General features: G+C 29.2%; 1 protein-coding gene across 5 annotated transcripts in view; it reads right to left on the bottom strand.

Annotated features, from left to right (window-relative positions):
- Positions 1–16,304, bottom strand: part of LOC117167026 (protein bric-a-brac 2-like) — a 132,201-nt gene that overhangs the window by 15,419 nt on the left and 100,478 nt on the right. For 3 of the 5 annotated variants that reach the window (XM_033351582.1, XM_033351579.1, XM_033351577.1), the window contains exons 4-6: positions 11,258–11,518; positions 7,491–7,614; positions 279–434 (exon numbers count right to left, since the gene is read on the bottom strand). In XM_033351582.1, coding sequence (XP_033207473.1) covers positions 279–434; positions 7,491–7,614; positions 11,258–11,518 — 541 coding nt within the window. Of the gene's footprint in view, positions 1–278; positions 435–3,792; positions 4,922–7,490; positions 7,615–11,257; positions 11,519–16,304 lie in introns of those variants that run through there. The other 2 variants (XM_033351578.1, XM_033351580.1) reach the window with 2 other exon arrangements.

Here is a 16,304-nt window from a genome sequence, read left to right as displayed (position 1 = left end):
TGTAAGTGCTTATTTTGAGGAACTTCCGAAAACGCACTTTTCTGAAGGATTAAAAAAACTTGAAAAGCGATTGACCAAGTGTATAGAGCTCCAAGGAGATTGGGTTGAAAAATAAAAAAAAATTTACCCAAAAAAAATTGTTTTATACTTCATTCTAAGGACTTATTGAACTACCCTCGTAGCAATTCTGGGAACCTTATAAACGCCGGGTTTATATTCCAGAAAAATGGGCGCCGAGAGTTCAAAAATATTTTAAAAAATCGATCGAGATCCATTACCTGTAGATTGATGGTCCGAGTCCCTGAGATGTGTGATGGTGGTGCCGACGAGAGTAGCACTAGGTGGTGTTGGCTGTGTCTCCGGAGGCAGATCCACTTCGCCAGGGTCCGGATGGTGTCCGTAGTGGCCAAGCCCTGTGTGACAAAACATGTCACCTTTTTATTCAAAGTGAAAAGGTCTGTTCCCTTTAATCACGAATGAGGTGTATCGCCCCACGCCTGGAATCTCTAGGATTTACATTTTTTTTAAAGCTTATATCGTTACGAAAATTAAATAATTGATCGCCTTGAACACAAACGTTACTTTTGAGTTTTAGAGACTTCTGATTTCCAGTATATTTTCACTGATATAGAAAATAGAACACATTTTCAGAGCGATAGAAGATTAGCTATTGGTAGGTAGAATATGTTCCGATAAAGTTGAAGCACAATATGTTTCGAAAATTTCGAAATCATTTTTGTTCAAAAGCTGATTGGCTTTTCATTACTTCAAGTTGTTTTATACATTAAATTTTAAATGTTCAACATTCCATCTATAAGTGATAATTTCTTTGAATAAGAAAAAAAATCACCACAGATTAGAGTTTTTTAACAAAAATCATTATAAAGGAAAATAAAAAATTATTAAATTTCAAAGATTGAAATTAGTTCATCAATTTACGTTTCTCGTTTTTGCTAGCAACAATTTTATGTTGTGTTAGCATTTTACACCAAAAATTGGTATTTTAAAACAAAAATAATTATAGCACGAACGAGATTTGTAATTTTTAAAAAGTTACAGTTTATATTAACACTTTTCACAGGAGATAGGTAGATTTAAAATTCTCAACAAATTTATCTCTTTTTTTCGTCGGAAATTATTGATATTTATATTTAAAAATTACTATATTACAAAAAATATTTATAATTTTTAACAACTTTAGATTCTTGATGGCAAAAAAATCAAAATAAATGTTGTTATAAATTGATATTCTTAAACAGAATCATTAAATTTAAATCAAATGATCAAATTTGCCAGAAATTTACATTTTTCTTTACAAATCCAAAATTTTTCCCAAATATTCCAAATGTTTTTTGTGAAAAATTATTAGGTTCCTAAGATTCTACTAGAAATATTAATATAAATTTCAAAGTAGATTTACAATTTTTTAGCAATTTAAGGTTATATTAGTATTTTTCGTAGGAAATTAGTATTTTTAACAAATATGCAACGGTTTTATTTTTTAAACATATTTCTCTGATTTGAAAAAAATATATATTTCTACGAAGTTTTGCGTTCGTCAATTTTTTGCTTTTTATATCATAATCAAGGCTGATTTTTATGCAAGTTAAATCATTTTTGTAATCAGGAGATTCAAAAACGATATTTTTAAGAAAAAAATTACCGCGACATTAAAAAATGTCGCATAAAGCTGATACGATGTCTTTCTAGTTTAGTTTAAATGATTAAGGTTTTGACACTCTAACGCGTATAAAGTGGAATAATATAACGCATGAATAATTTTATTTTTAATTAGTAGACAAAAATATTGGAAATTCCAAGATTGGTTTCATTCAAAAAGAACGATCTTTTCTCGACCTTAATTGAGTTTATCAATAACAAAAGATAATGTCTGCTTTAAAAAAATGAATATAAATAATTTAAATAAACAATTATATCGAAGAAGTTTCCGGCAGTAAATTTAAGAAGCTTTGAAAATTTAAAGTAAAGAAAATAGCGAGTCCAGAAATCATATAATTACAAACGAATTTTAGAATAAATTTAATTAAATAAGCAAAGCAAGTTCAATTAATTCCTACAAATTTCAAAGATTTCTAGATTCAAATTTTTGAAAATAAAAGATGTTAATCAGAGAAATGATGTACTCTGCAAATTTTACTAATTTTCAAACAAAAATTGGGTTCTTTCCAAAGTCAGAAATAATATTTCAAGGAGTCGTTCTTACTGAACGAGAAATTCTAAATCAGGATGTCTTTATGAAATCCTGGAAAAAAATTCCCTATTTTTTCCAGGTATAAGTTTTCATATAACGGATCCATTCATATATTTCGATTTTTTTTAAATTCGCTCAAAATATACCATTTCGAGAGTTTATTATAAATGATGTGTTTTTCAGTCCTTGTAAATATCTGAAAATAATTCTTTTTCATTTGTGAAAGTAACTTTAATGCAAAATTCCTAACTTTTCAAGTAAAATTATTGCATTTTCAACAAAATAGATGCATTTTTAAGCAAATAGTTTAATTTTTAACGAAAAAAAATCAATTGTCAACCAAATAGTTGAATTTTGAACCAAAAAAGATCAATTTTCAACCAAGAATGGAATAGTTAAACTTCCATTTAAAAAAATAATAAAATGATGAATCTTCCGAAACAGTTAAATTTTGAACTATAAGCATGAATTTTCAACCAAAAATACGAAATATCAACAAAATCAATGAATTTTCAACGAGAAAATATCAATTTTAATCAAACATTGAATAACTAAATTTTATGTCTCAAATATTAATTTTTAATCTAAGAAACGAATTTTTATCTAGAATAATGGAATATTCAACTAGATTTGTTAAATTTTTAAACAAAAAAGATTAATTTTCAATGAAAATGATGAATCCTTAACAGTATTAGTAGCATTTTGAACCCTAAAAAAATCATCTTTAACCAAACAGTTCAACTTTCAAGCAAGTGTTTGAATTTTGTACCAAAAAGATAATTATGAATTTAACTGGAATAACTTTCAAACAAGAAGAGTAATTTTCTACCAAAAAGACATATTCTACTGGATTCGTTAAATTTTAAATCACGAAAATTAACTGTCAACAAAAATAAAAAAATAATTCAAGTTCCAACCAGGACAATTACATTTTTATGTATAAAAATTAATTTTTAACAAAAAAAAATAGTTCAATTTTAAGATAAATATCTGAATTTTCAATTAAAATTACGAATCTTCAAACAAAAAATTAAGAAAAAAAAAATTTATCCTAAAAGAGATGACTTCTCAACGAAAAATATAGTACTTGAAATGTCAACCAGAATATATTTATTTTTATTGCAAAAAAACAACGAATTTTTAACAAAATAGTTCAATCTATTAATATACAGCTACTTTTATCAATAAAAAGCATCGTATTTAATTTTATATTAATATTGAGACAATTCCAGATTTTCCAAACCTTAACAAAGGAAATTCGCAGACTGGTATCAGCAACATTTGAAAATCCAGCAATGCGCTTTTTTCGTTAAAGATCGGATAATTGGTTTGCTGTTGGAAGTCACGTTTCCCTGTCACATGACTTTCAATTCAAATGATCCGTTTGCGTGGACTGAATTTGCAATGCAATCGAAAGCAAGTGGAAAAATCGAAGCATTAACAAATAATTTTTGCTAAAATCAGAAAACAGTCCCAATTCTTGAGGCGCTAGAAAACTCTTTCAATATTTTTGAACATCTTTTTTTTTTATAAAAGCCCATTAGAAAGAAATCTACCTAATGCACTCAAATGAAATTTACCCTGGAAGGTTTCCAAAGAATTCGACGACAGAGAGTTTTCAACCTGGGATGCATAGAAGTTCGTATCCGTTTCGTACTTAATGTGCTGCACGTCCACACGAGGCTCATATTTAAAATCTAATTTGGTCAACTCTCGATAATTTTCAAACTCCTGGGGCTCTTCTTTAATAAATTCGTTCTTAACCAAAGTGGGGTAACTTTCCAAAGAATTCGATGACAGAGAATTTTCGATTTGCGATTCGTGAAAGTCGGAATTCACATATTTAAATTCTACTTCCACATCCCTACGAGGCTCATATTTGAAATCTAATTTTGTGAGCTCTCGATAATTCTCAACCTCCTCGAGTTCTTCTTTCACTATAAGTTCGCGTTTTACCAAAGTGAACGGCCTACTGATATTCGTCATACCGAAAAATGAATTAGCTTCCTGAAGTTGAAGTGTAATGTGATTAAAATCTTCTTTGTCGCAGGCAAGGGAACTTTCGTATGAATCGTCGTAGCAAAATTTTCTTTTTGCTTCCCTTCTGCTTCGCTGAAGCACATCTTTGGAGTCCTCCATCAGAGCATTGTCAGAAGACAATAAATCTTGATAAGCATCAATCATTTTGAGTGTAATATATTTTCTCGATTAACTCAAAAGAAACTTTTTCATACTATGCAGAAAATTCTTGATATAAAAAGTTCAATACATCTAACTGGTATTATAAGAGAAATCAGACTGCGCAAACTTCCTGTCGGCAACGGGACTGAGAAAATTCTTCATAACCTCACTTTCAAGTTCATATTTTAAAAATACTTCGAAACTAGTAGCAAAAGGTGCACCTTAATGAGAAATCTCATTTCGAACAAGACTTGAGCAAATTTAATAAGCTTTTGGTATCACAGGCACTGCAATGAAAACAAAATTCATGGAGGCTAGTCGCGAACTCCATTTTCAGATTCGGTGCGGGCGTTTGCCCCTCTTCAAGGTTGTTTAAATCACTGGCTTTGCTCACTACGTACCGGACGCGTGTAATATCGTTAAAACAACCACTATTTATCATTTACTTTCTACTTATTTAATAGATTAATAATGTTGTTGATGCCCGCGTCGCTCGAGACAAGAGGAGTAAACTAACCTAAAGTAAAAAAAAAACTAACCTAACGCGGCGAGACCGACCAGTGTTGCCAATTTAGCAGCGGCGCTGTGCACAAGTTTAAAATCGTGGTCCATGGTAAGTTTATCCAGAGATGAGGATGAGGGTTTATCCTATGCATTAAGGTGAGTCGAAAAACTCAAAATGATTAGATTCCTTCATAATGGCACTAAAAAGTTTGGGATAACTGAAAATTCACGAATTATAAAATTCCCGAACAGCTTATAATATTACCGAATTGGAAAATTCCAGAATAATAAAATTTCCAAATTTAAATAATTACATTTTTTAAATAAATTTTATTTTAATAAAAAGACAATAATGAAATGAATTTATAACAAAATTATTTTCAATTTACAAAGCTTCTAAAATTGTTGTTAGAATTTTAAATTACAATAAGTAAAAAATATTTTTATACCGAAATTTTTTTTCCATATTTTGTTTGAAAATTTACATTCAAACAATTTTTTTAATTGTTTGAATTCGGGGATTTTATAATTCGAGAAGTTTCTAGTTCAGATATTTTATAATTCGGCAATTTAATTCGACGGGAATTTTACAGTCGAGTTTTATTTTTTCGGGATTTTTCCGTTATCCCAAATGTTTCTTTGTGGTATTATGGAATTACGAACAAATTTAAAAAAATATTTTTTAATTTTCACCTTTGGTCAAGTCGATTGGAAACTTAAATTTTGAATTTTTTCTGTATGGAAAAAAATGTTGTACACGAAAAATGTCATACAATATGTAGAATTTTGAATTAAAAAAGGACGAATTTACAACCAAGAAGATTAAATTTCTAAACTATACAAGACTAATTCTGAATAAAATACATAATTTGTGATCTAAATAGTTGAATTTATAAAATAAAAAAAATCAACTTTCAACTAAAAATAAAGTAGTTAAGTTTTCATTTAGAGAAATTAACTTTTCACAAAAAAATGAATTCAACAGTTAATATTGCAACTAAAAAAGTTTTTAATTGGAAAAAAAATTAAATTCATAAAAAAGACGAATTTTAAATAAGGTTGTTGAAATCCTTGATTAAAAAAGAATAGTTTTCAATCAAGAAATTGCATTTTTATTTTAAAAAGAATTTTTAACCAATAAGGATTTTTTAGTCAACAAATAGAAAAATTTTATTCAAAAAGTGGAATTTTCATGCCAAAAAATTAACAAACCAATAAAGATATTAAAAAAATGTAATTGAAAATCAAAAGATATCGAACTAAACTCAATAAAAATCTTTAAAAAAAGCTTCTCTCAATTAAAAAAAACTCAATCTAACGTGAAATATCGAAACAAATAGATCAATAATAAAATGGGATTTTAATGGAAAATGGTTGTAGTAAATTTCTTTTTTGTTTGCAACAATACAGTAAATATTTCTCAAAACGATTTAATGAAACTGCACTTATCTGAATTTCATTTTTTGATACAAAAGGTTCCAGTTATTCTTTCAACTATTTAATTACATGAAATCAGTATAATCAGCTTTTAATAATTTATTTTTTATATTAAATATAACCTTTATTAATAATAAAGTAATCAACGGGTAAATTAAATTCTATCAATAGGCACATTATGAAAATCATAAGGGGTGATATTGGTAATTATTTGAATTTATTTCGTCGCCAAGTAGGAATATCATAAAATTGATTAGAGATATGTTTTTTTAATGTTGAAAAAAGCGTATGAAAATTTACCGAATTTAAATAATACAAATTTAAAACTGCTACATTTTAAACAACTTCTAGAATGGATTTTATGATATTCCTATTTGATGACGAAATAAAATTTTAAAAAGGACGAAAAAATACTCTCCTATAATCACTTTCATTATTCATATTCGGCAATTTGTTTATATAGGGTATATTAAATTTTAAACTCAAAATCTTTCTTAGTAAGAACTAAGATCACTTAAAATAATAAAAAAGTAATTCAAAAAATAATAAAAAGATGAATAGAATAGGAAAAAACATTTTTTAAATTACAACCAAATTTATGGCAGTCACCAAAATTGACAAGATATTCTAAATTCAATTTTTTTCCTAAAGTTGAAAATATTGGTACGAAGCTTCTTTGGTTTACTTTGGACTCTTCGGCCTTTGATTTTTTGGGGACCCCATAAAGCAAACATGGGGAGGGGTTATTTAAAAAGTAATTTTTTATTCGTATTCTACGGCTAATTTCGAAGAGAAATGTTGAGTTTCAACTGAATTGACCTAAAATTAAGGATTCTGAATAAAATTCACGAAAACGTATTTTTTTCTCATGGAAAATACGGGTTGACTTCATGGGTCTTGCAGAACCTCTCAACTCCTAATATAATTTTTTTTAAATATTTTTGTTGTTTATCCGAAAAAATTGGCGGCGATATGCATTATACATGAAGATTCAAGACATTTTTTTTTTTTTTCGAATACCCTAATGGCCATTGCTCAGAAGTAAAAGTTAAAGGATCGAAATGTGAGAATACTCTGATAATTGAAAAAGTAAGGAAGGACAATAAAATTTGAGATTCCAGTTGTGGGGCGCAAAATAGCCGGTGGATCGACTTACCGTTGTTGTTGTTTGTAGTACCGTTACCGTTGTTATTGTCTCGTTGGCAGGATTCCAGGACTACTGCTGCTGCTGTTGCCTCCGCACACTCCTCATCTTCAGTCTGCCAACAGTCCCTGTGATTCTGCGGGAACATCCGGTCCAAATTTAGATTTCGACTTGAAATTTCAATAGCCGTTAAGCCCCCGTTGCGTAGGTGTAACGACTGCTTCTTGCCCCCCCCCCCCCCCCCCCCCCCCCCCCCCCCACCTAAAGCCCGATCTTCTTTTCCCAAACACCTAATCTTTTTTTCTCTCCCCTCGAAATTTGCAAAACTCGCCTCTAATCTTTATTTCAGACAACTCGAATTTTATTATATTTAGACTTTACAGTCGAAAATGCTCTCAAAACAGAGAAAATAGGGCGATTTTTACCAAGAAAATAGGGGATTAATAGGAGAATAAATTATTTAAAATAAAATGCATGTATATATCATATTGAATTCACTAGGAAACGTTTTAAATACCTAAGTTTCCCATCAAAATATATTTCATTTTTAACAAAAAGAGTTTAATTTGCAAACAGAAGAGATGAATTCTCAATACAAAACTACGAATTTGTACCAAAAGTGTTTTTTAGAAGATAGTTGAAAATAAAATATTTTTCAAAAAATAAATTTAGAACCAAACGGTTGAATTTTCAAACTAAAGAAATTAAATTTCAATCAAAAAGAGTTGCATATTCACAAGATAAAGATGATCTTTCCAATATAAAAGATGAATTTTAAAACAAACGAAAAAAAATAATTTTAAAATAAAGAGTTCAGCTTTCAAGCTAAAAAGACGAAAGTTTCAGAATATTGTCTTTTAAAAGGAAAAAGATGAATTTTAAACAAAGAAAACCATTTTTTTTACCAAAAATATACATTTTTCACCAAATAATTGAATTTTTATCTAAACAATCAGTTTTCAATAAAAATAGAACGATTAAAGTTTTAATTAATATATTAACTTTTTTTGAACGGATAAATTTTTAACCAAAAAAGATAATTTGATCAAAAATGGAAATAGTTTGATTATTAGTTAAAAAATTAATTTTTATTTTAAAAAATCGAATTTTCAAGAAAATACATAGTTGAATTAACAACTAAAAGAGAGAAATTATGAATTCAAAAAGATAAATTTTTAAGAAAAGTATTGAGTTTACAAGCTAAAAAATCAAAAACTTGTATAGTCTAATTTTGAATGAATGAAATTAATTTCCAACCAAAAAGACTGAATGGTTGAATTTTTTGGCAAAAAAGATGAAAATTTAATCAAGAATAATTTGCATTTCCAATCTAACGTTTCTACTATAAGAGATAAATTGCCATATCAAAAAGCCGAATTTTCAACAAAATATTTCAATTTTCAAGCTAATAAGACGAATCGCTTAGAAAACAAAATACTTGAATTTTCAAGTGAATAGTTGAGGTTTCAACTAAAAATTTAATTTTTAAATAAAAAATGGAATAGTTCAATTTTTGGTTCAAAAATTAATATTCAACAAAAAACAAAAACAATTTTCAACGAAAGAGTTCAATTTTCAATGAAAGAGATGAATTTTGAACTAAAATGCGGAACCTTCAAGTAAAATAGTAGATAAATTCGGTAGTTAAATTTTCAATAAAAGAGACGAATTTCCAACCATAAGTATTAATTTTCAGTTAAATTGAAGAATTTGTAACCAAAACTGATGAGTTCCGAACCAAAACTATGATATTAGACTTTTTAACAAAAAAGGATTTTACTTTTCAACACAAAATAGTTGGATTTTCATATTAGGTGCTAATAATTCAGTTCACATTAAAAAAATTAGAAAAAAAAGGAATACTTCAAAAAAGTGGAAAAGAGGGAAATAGCGGAAAGAGTGTTATCAATTTTATTTTATTTTTTTCAAGTGCTGAGATTAAAAGGAAATATATGTTGTTTAATAAAGAAAGACAATAGCAAAATTTATATTAGCAAGAAAGTTCTGATTATTTTAGTATTGCTCAGTTTATCTCATTAATCTTGATAAGCAAAGTTAATGAATCACAAGTCTGACAATTAATTTATAAACAAAATTTCATAGTAATAACTTAGGACAATGCCTGTTTAATTTTTTATACAGTAATTTTATTTATCTTTAACTTATACATTTAAGGCTTTTAATTTGAAACAATGTAATTTTAAACGTTTCGCTAACTTTAAAATATTTCCATTTCAAAGGCTAAGAATTGTTCAATTTCCGATATTTCGATGTAAAATTTTTTACAAATTATTAAGTCTTTTGATTTTAAATTCTTCAATTTCAAATATTTTAAATTGATTAGTTGTATACATCTAATAGAGTTAGACTTGTAAAAATTGGCTAATTTGGATGGCCATTTAAAATACACAACCGGCTAGAAATATGAGAAAACCTATGTATTTTTGTTCGTAATCCTAATTATGATAATACATAAAATATTTTTTTTTTAATAGCATGAAGAATGTGAAGCTTCTGCATTCAATGAATCCAAAATGAAGTGTTTTTTCCAATTCTTTGAGAAGATACTGCAATATCAGTAAAAATTTCATTTTTCTAAAATTCTGCGTAACTTTCGAAATAAATCAAATTTTTAATTGTTCTTGAACCCACTTTAAAAATAAATTTCTACAAATTAACGTATTCATTTTTTGTCTCATTTTACTCTGGTAGCAATGCCAGATTGAATTTGGGACAAAACAGTCGTAAAAATCAAAATTAGTAATATCATTTACAAAAGAAATATCACAAATAATTATACTGTATTAATAACAATGGGTTTAAATAATGAAAGCCAAAATTTAGTACAAAAAATGGTGTCATAATTCAAAAATATTTTTAAAAAATCATTGAAATAATTCAATTTGGAATGAATTGAGAAAAATGTAAGAGATTAAAAAATAATTTGATGAAATGTCTAAGAATCCAAAGTGAGTTTAAAAGACTTCAGGGTGAATAAAAATGTACAAGAAATGCAATAAATTGATTTTTAAATAAATTTGAATAAATTGAAAAAAATTAAAAATATTTCGCGTGTTTTAATAAAATTGATAAAATTGGGGTAAAGTAGAAGAAATGAAAGAAGTTTAAGAGAATTCGATGGCCGTTATATGAATTCAAGGCAACTAAAAACTAATTTAAGTGAATAGAAAACATTTTTTTAATTAGAAAAAAATTCCATTGAATTACGATAAGGGAGAGTAAATGCAATTAGTGAATAAAAATGTGATACAATTTATAAGAATTCAAGGTGAAATTCAGGGTAAATTAAAAATATTTCAAAAGAATTCAAAGCAATTTCAAAAATCAATAAAATTGATAAATCCTTGGGTTTTCTGATATAGTTTTCTTACCTAAATCACTAAAGTGACCTTTATAAACTGCTTAATTTGCAATACTATTAATAAAACATTTTCTAATTATCAAGCTTTAATAAGAAATTATTCAACTTTTAATGTTCTCAATTAAAATGATACAATTTTTCCTAGTTTTAAATTTCAATTTTAAAAGTTTTATTGTTATTAAGATTGAAGCCAAGTATAACGAACTGCTGAGAAAAACATTTTAAAAAGTCTATTAGTCGCATTTTTCTGGAAAAAGTCGCGAAGATTTAGATTTTTGTCAAAAAAGTAAAAAAAGTGGCATGATCCGAGCCCTCTTCCGAGTTGCCACAACTGATGTCTTTAAATGATTTGAGCTTTGTGTTGCTATTCAGAGACATATTCGAGTGGATTCCATACCTCTTTATCGCGTTCAAAGTCTCCTTCTGTGCCTTCCTCCTTGTACAAGTCGTGGTGCCTGGAATCCGAGTTGCGAGCCTCAAAAGTGGTTCTTGGCCTCTTGTACCTCGGATGGTGCCTCTTCAGTTTTGTGTAGTTTAACCTGGTGGTACCGGATTCCCGTGGTGGCGAACTGAGGCTAACCGAGGGTGGACCCTCCCGGCTCTCGGGGACCTCACAGAGGCCCTTGATCTTTAGCTGATCTGCCGTCTTCAGCAAGGACTAAAATCAAAATCATTTTATCAACTCAATTCAAATGTAAAATTATTCTATCAGCTATCATTTTATAAAAATGTAATTGAAATTTGTGAAAACATAAATCCTCTCAGAGCAGGGGAAACAGGCAGATTTTTAACGAAAATAGGAAAATAAATTATTTCCAATAAAAGTAATGTACAGGTACCATATTGAATTTAATATGAAAAGAAATGTTCAACAAAATAGTTCAATCTTAAATCATAAAGATTCATTTTGTACTAGAAATGATGATTTATATACAAGATAGTTTAATTTTTAAACTAAAAAGATGAGTTTTAAACCAAATGGCCGAATTTTCAAACATAGAAGATTAAACGCCAACCAAAAAAGTCATATTTTTAAACAAATAGTTGAATCTACAAGCCAAAATGTTCCAATTTCTAGCCAAGAACTTTTCTGTCAAAAAGGTGAATTTGAATCCGAAAGGACGAATTTTATATTCAAAAAGATGAATTTTCAACCAAATATTTGATTTTTCGACTAATAAAGATGACACTTTAACATAATAGTTGAATCCTGAAGATGAAAATATTATTTTTCTACAAAACAGTTAAATGTTCTATCCAAAAATATAAATTTGTAATAAAAACGTTATTTTTTAACGGAAGAGTTTAATTTTCAACTAATAACGATCAATGTTCAACTAAAAATGGGACACTTAAATTTTCAGTTAAAAAATTATTTTCTACCAAAACCGCGAATATACATCAAAATAGTAAAACTTTTAACCGAAGAGATAAATTTTCAAGTAATAAAATAAATTGTTTACCTACATTGAGATAAATTTCAAGAGATTAATTCACGTAACCGCGTGATTTTACAGTTACTATTTTTACGTGCTTTAAAGTCTCGGACTCTTATGATCTAAAAGTATAGAATTCGAGGCCTGAGAGCAAAGGAGCGTGGTCTAATGTGTAAAACTTCAAAACTTTTGCTTTAAAAGTAAAGGTTCCGAGATATTAGTTCTCGCGCAAAAAGGTAATAAAATCAAGGAGCACTGCCGTGAATTAATCTCCCGAAATTTATCTCCATGTAGGACTTCAACTTTCAATCATGCATTTGAATTTTCAACCAAAAAGATTAATTCTTTACTAAAAAAGACGAATTTTCAACCAAATACTTTATTTTTGGAAGAATAAATAACATTTTTAGCTACAAACGATAAATTGTAACAAAAAAAAATCAATTTTCAGTTAGAAAAATTAATTATAAAAAAAAACATTTTTCCAAAAAACAGTTCTAATTTTAATTATGTAGTTGAATTTTCAAATAAAAAGATCAATTTTTAACGTAATATTAAAAATTTTTAATGAATTTTTAACGAAGTGATTCAACTTTCAACCAATTAGTTAAACTATCAAAGAAAAAAGATGAATTCTTAACAAAAAATTTGATATTTGAGTTTCAACCTCGGTTTCAACCAAAAACGATTAATTTTGAACCCAAAATAGAATTTACATTTGCAGTTAAAAAATTAATTTTTAACTAACAAAAAATCGAAATTTCAAAAAATAATTTAATTTTCAATCGAAGTGATGAAAGTCCGACTAAAAAATTAATTTAAAACGAAGTAGTTCCACTTTCATCTGATAAGTTGAATTTTCAACCAAACAGATTAATTTTCTATAAAAAGAGGACGAATTTTAAACTATCAACTAACAATTTTCAACAGAAAAAAGGAATTTTAAAAAACATTAGTAGATTAAGTTTTAACTACGCGGTCGAATTTTCAACAAAAAAGATGAATTCTCAATGAAAAAAGTAATAGTTGATTTTTTAACCAAAAAGGGAATCGTTTAACAAAATAATTAAATCTTCAAGCAAAAAGTAAATTTTCAACAAAGTAGTTTTATTTTTAATAGTGGAGTTTTCAGTGAAAAACGATTAATTTTTAGACAAAAAGGGAAGGGTTAAATTTTCAGTTAAAAAAATGCATGAAAAAATTGCCAAAAAATAAAAAAGTGTGAAAAATGAGAATAGGGGAAAGAGAGTGAAATGTAATATCAGATCTTGAGAGAATATTTTCAATGTGATTATGTTTCAAGGGCTATTTCAAAATAAAAAATAATTTCAACTTTTGATCCCTAGTTAGCCCTTATTTAAAATCCAACCCAACTTGGGAACCTCTTTGCCCCATAAGGCAAAGTTTTCTTTCTGATTTAAAACAAGAAACAGGAAGAAACAGGAGAGTAAGGAGAGCAAAGAGAAGAAAGGAAGAGAAATCAAACGAATCAAACTTCTAGACAATTGTACCCTGCAAAACGTTTTCTATCGGACAGGCGGAATGATCAAAGACAGAGGGAGTCTTAAAAAAGTGAAGTACCAAGAGGCGGAATTCTCTCTGGGATTTAAGGGTAGAGAAGTTCTTCAACCTGAATGGTGACCAAAGCGTTTCCGCTTTGATTTATCAGAACCTGTACCAGAATCAGACCCACAGGAAGCGAAATGATAGAGATGGAAAATGGGGAAACTCGAAAAATATGAAAAGGGTGAAAAAGAGATTGAGGAAAAACCAGCCAACCGATCTTCCCTGGAATGTCTGTGGCAAAGGGGATGTTTTCCTTGACAGAATCTATCCTCAATAAAAAAATTCAAATTGTATTCCTTTCCATACTTCTCAGCACAAAATGACCTCAAAAATGAGAAAATAGGACATTCTTTTTACGAAAACAGGGGAATAATATGGGGAAAATTCTTTCAAACGAAATATTGCATTTTCAACAAAATAAATGATTTTTCAGCCCAGAAATAAGAATTTTCAACAAAAAAGTTAAATTTTCAAATAGAAATCAGTAAACTTTAACCAAAAACAATTGAATTTTGCAGCAAGAAAGACAAAAATTTACATGATAGTTGAATTTTCAGCAAGAAAAGTTGAGTTTAAAAATTACTAATTTTCAATCAAGATGAATTCACAAACCAAAATTTAATTGTTGTATTTTCAACTAAAAACGATTTTAATTTTAAATGAAAAACAGTTCAATTAATTTTTTTTTAAAACGATTTTTCAATTAAATAGTTGAATCTTTAACTACAACAACAAAATTTTTAATCAAATAAATATATAGTTCAACTTTTAAGCCAAAGAGACGCATTTTTGAACAAATAGTTAAACTTTCAGCCAAATAGTTCAATTTTCAAGTCAAAAAGACGAATTTTTAATAAGATAGTTAAATTTTTAATCACAAAAGATGACTTTTCTACCCTCAAAGAGATGAATTTTCCAAAGAAATGAATTTTCTATCAAAACCTATGGAATTTTTGTGAAACGAATCCATTTGTAAAATAGCTGCATTTTTTACAAATAACCAAAAGTATCTGGATTTTCCAATTAAGTCCTAATTGTAGTTAAGTTCGCATATAAGGGAAAAATCGAGAAAAAGAGAAAATCGTTAAAAAAGGGGAAAAAGAGGAAAATAGAGGAAAGAGTGTAAAGACTGCCTTAAAGTCTGATATACATAGAAACTCTTCAATAGTCCTTCCTTTTATAGCCTTTCCGAGAATTAACGTCACGGAGCAGGTAGGTGTAACAGGAACTGCGCGGGGTGCGAGGGATCTGTGGTTCTCACTAAGGCGAGCAGTCAGGCGTGAACAAGCAATAGCGGAGCGGGCTATAATGAGTTAGTTCCCACCCATCGTCAGTCCCAAAATCGGCACTATAGAAGAGTATCACTGTACTATATTATTTATTTTCAGTCTATCAATCCAAAATCTTCTCTTAGACTACACTAAGGAGACGGTTTTCTGTGCCCCCCCCCCCCCCCCCCCCCCCCCCCCCCCCCCGCCAAACGTATAAATAAATTCAGCAATGAGGAGAATTTTAAAGTAGGATTTATCACAAATCTTTAAAATGATGAATTTAGTATGTATTTCAAACCCAAAATTTGTGCACGTAGAGAAGGAATAAAAAATAATATAAGAGAAAGGGAAAAAGCGAAGAAGGAAGAGTGGAAACGAAGAAATGATAGAAGAGGGACAAAAGAGAAAGCGAGAACGTGGAATTAGGAAGCAGCTACCCTTCATGTCGAAGCTCGGCTCTGTTCTTTAATCAACCAAGGGGTGGCGCGATTAGGCGGGGTTGCGGGAGTGGGTGATGGCGATGCCGTAGCCGGCGAGTGGGGCTGTACTGGGAAGGTCTGGTGTTGGGGGTGGAGAAGGCAAAAACGCCCGCAGGAAGAATAGGGGAAGCTTCCGATCCGACGCGGCTGTCGCGGCCCCAGGGCCATATCGACCACCCCCAACCCCAACCACCCCCAATTCATCCCACTCGTCGCCTCTCTCTCTCTTTCTCTCTTTAGCCCTACTCTGCTCTTCGACTCACCGTTATACACCACGTACACGACTTTCCACCGGCGCGGTATTCACGCATGTACGCGAATATTTCTCCCATTTCGAGGATTCGCTAGGTCCAGAAACGATTCATCGACCTTCCGGCCCGGCTTATTCGACACAATGAGGAAACGTAATTTTATCCCTTTGGATCACATGAGACTGCATTTTTTTTCGTGTCTGCAGTCTGCTTTATTTTTAAGGGTAGGAATTGTATTTTAAAGAAACGATTCCTTCGAAAGATAAACAATTTATTTAGTTTTTGATTTTTAAACTCTGGACAATTCAAAAATGATTTTAAACAATAGAGGAACTCGTTCAGAAAATTATGCCATAAAAATTTAATTTGTTTAAATTGTCTTCTTGGATCATATCAAACCCTCAATTAGTGAAAGTCGCGAAAGATAGAACAATTTTCAAA

This window comes from Belonocnema kinseyi, chromosome 2 (assembly GCF_010883055.1).
Source record: "Belonocnema kinseyi isolate 2016_QV_RU_SX_M_011 chromosome 2, B_treatae_v1, whole genome shotgun sequence".
Taxonomy (NCBI): domain Eukaryota; kingdom Metazoa; phylum Arthropoda; class Insecta; order Hymenoptera; family Cynipidae; genus Belonocnema; species Belonocnema kinseyi.
This window is presented reverse-complemented; position numbering and strand designations above follow the sequence as displayed.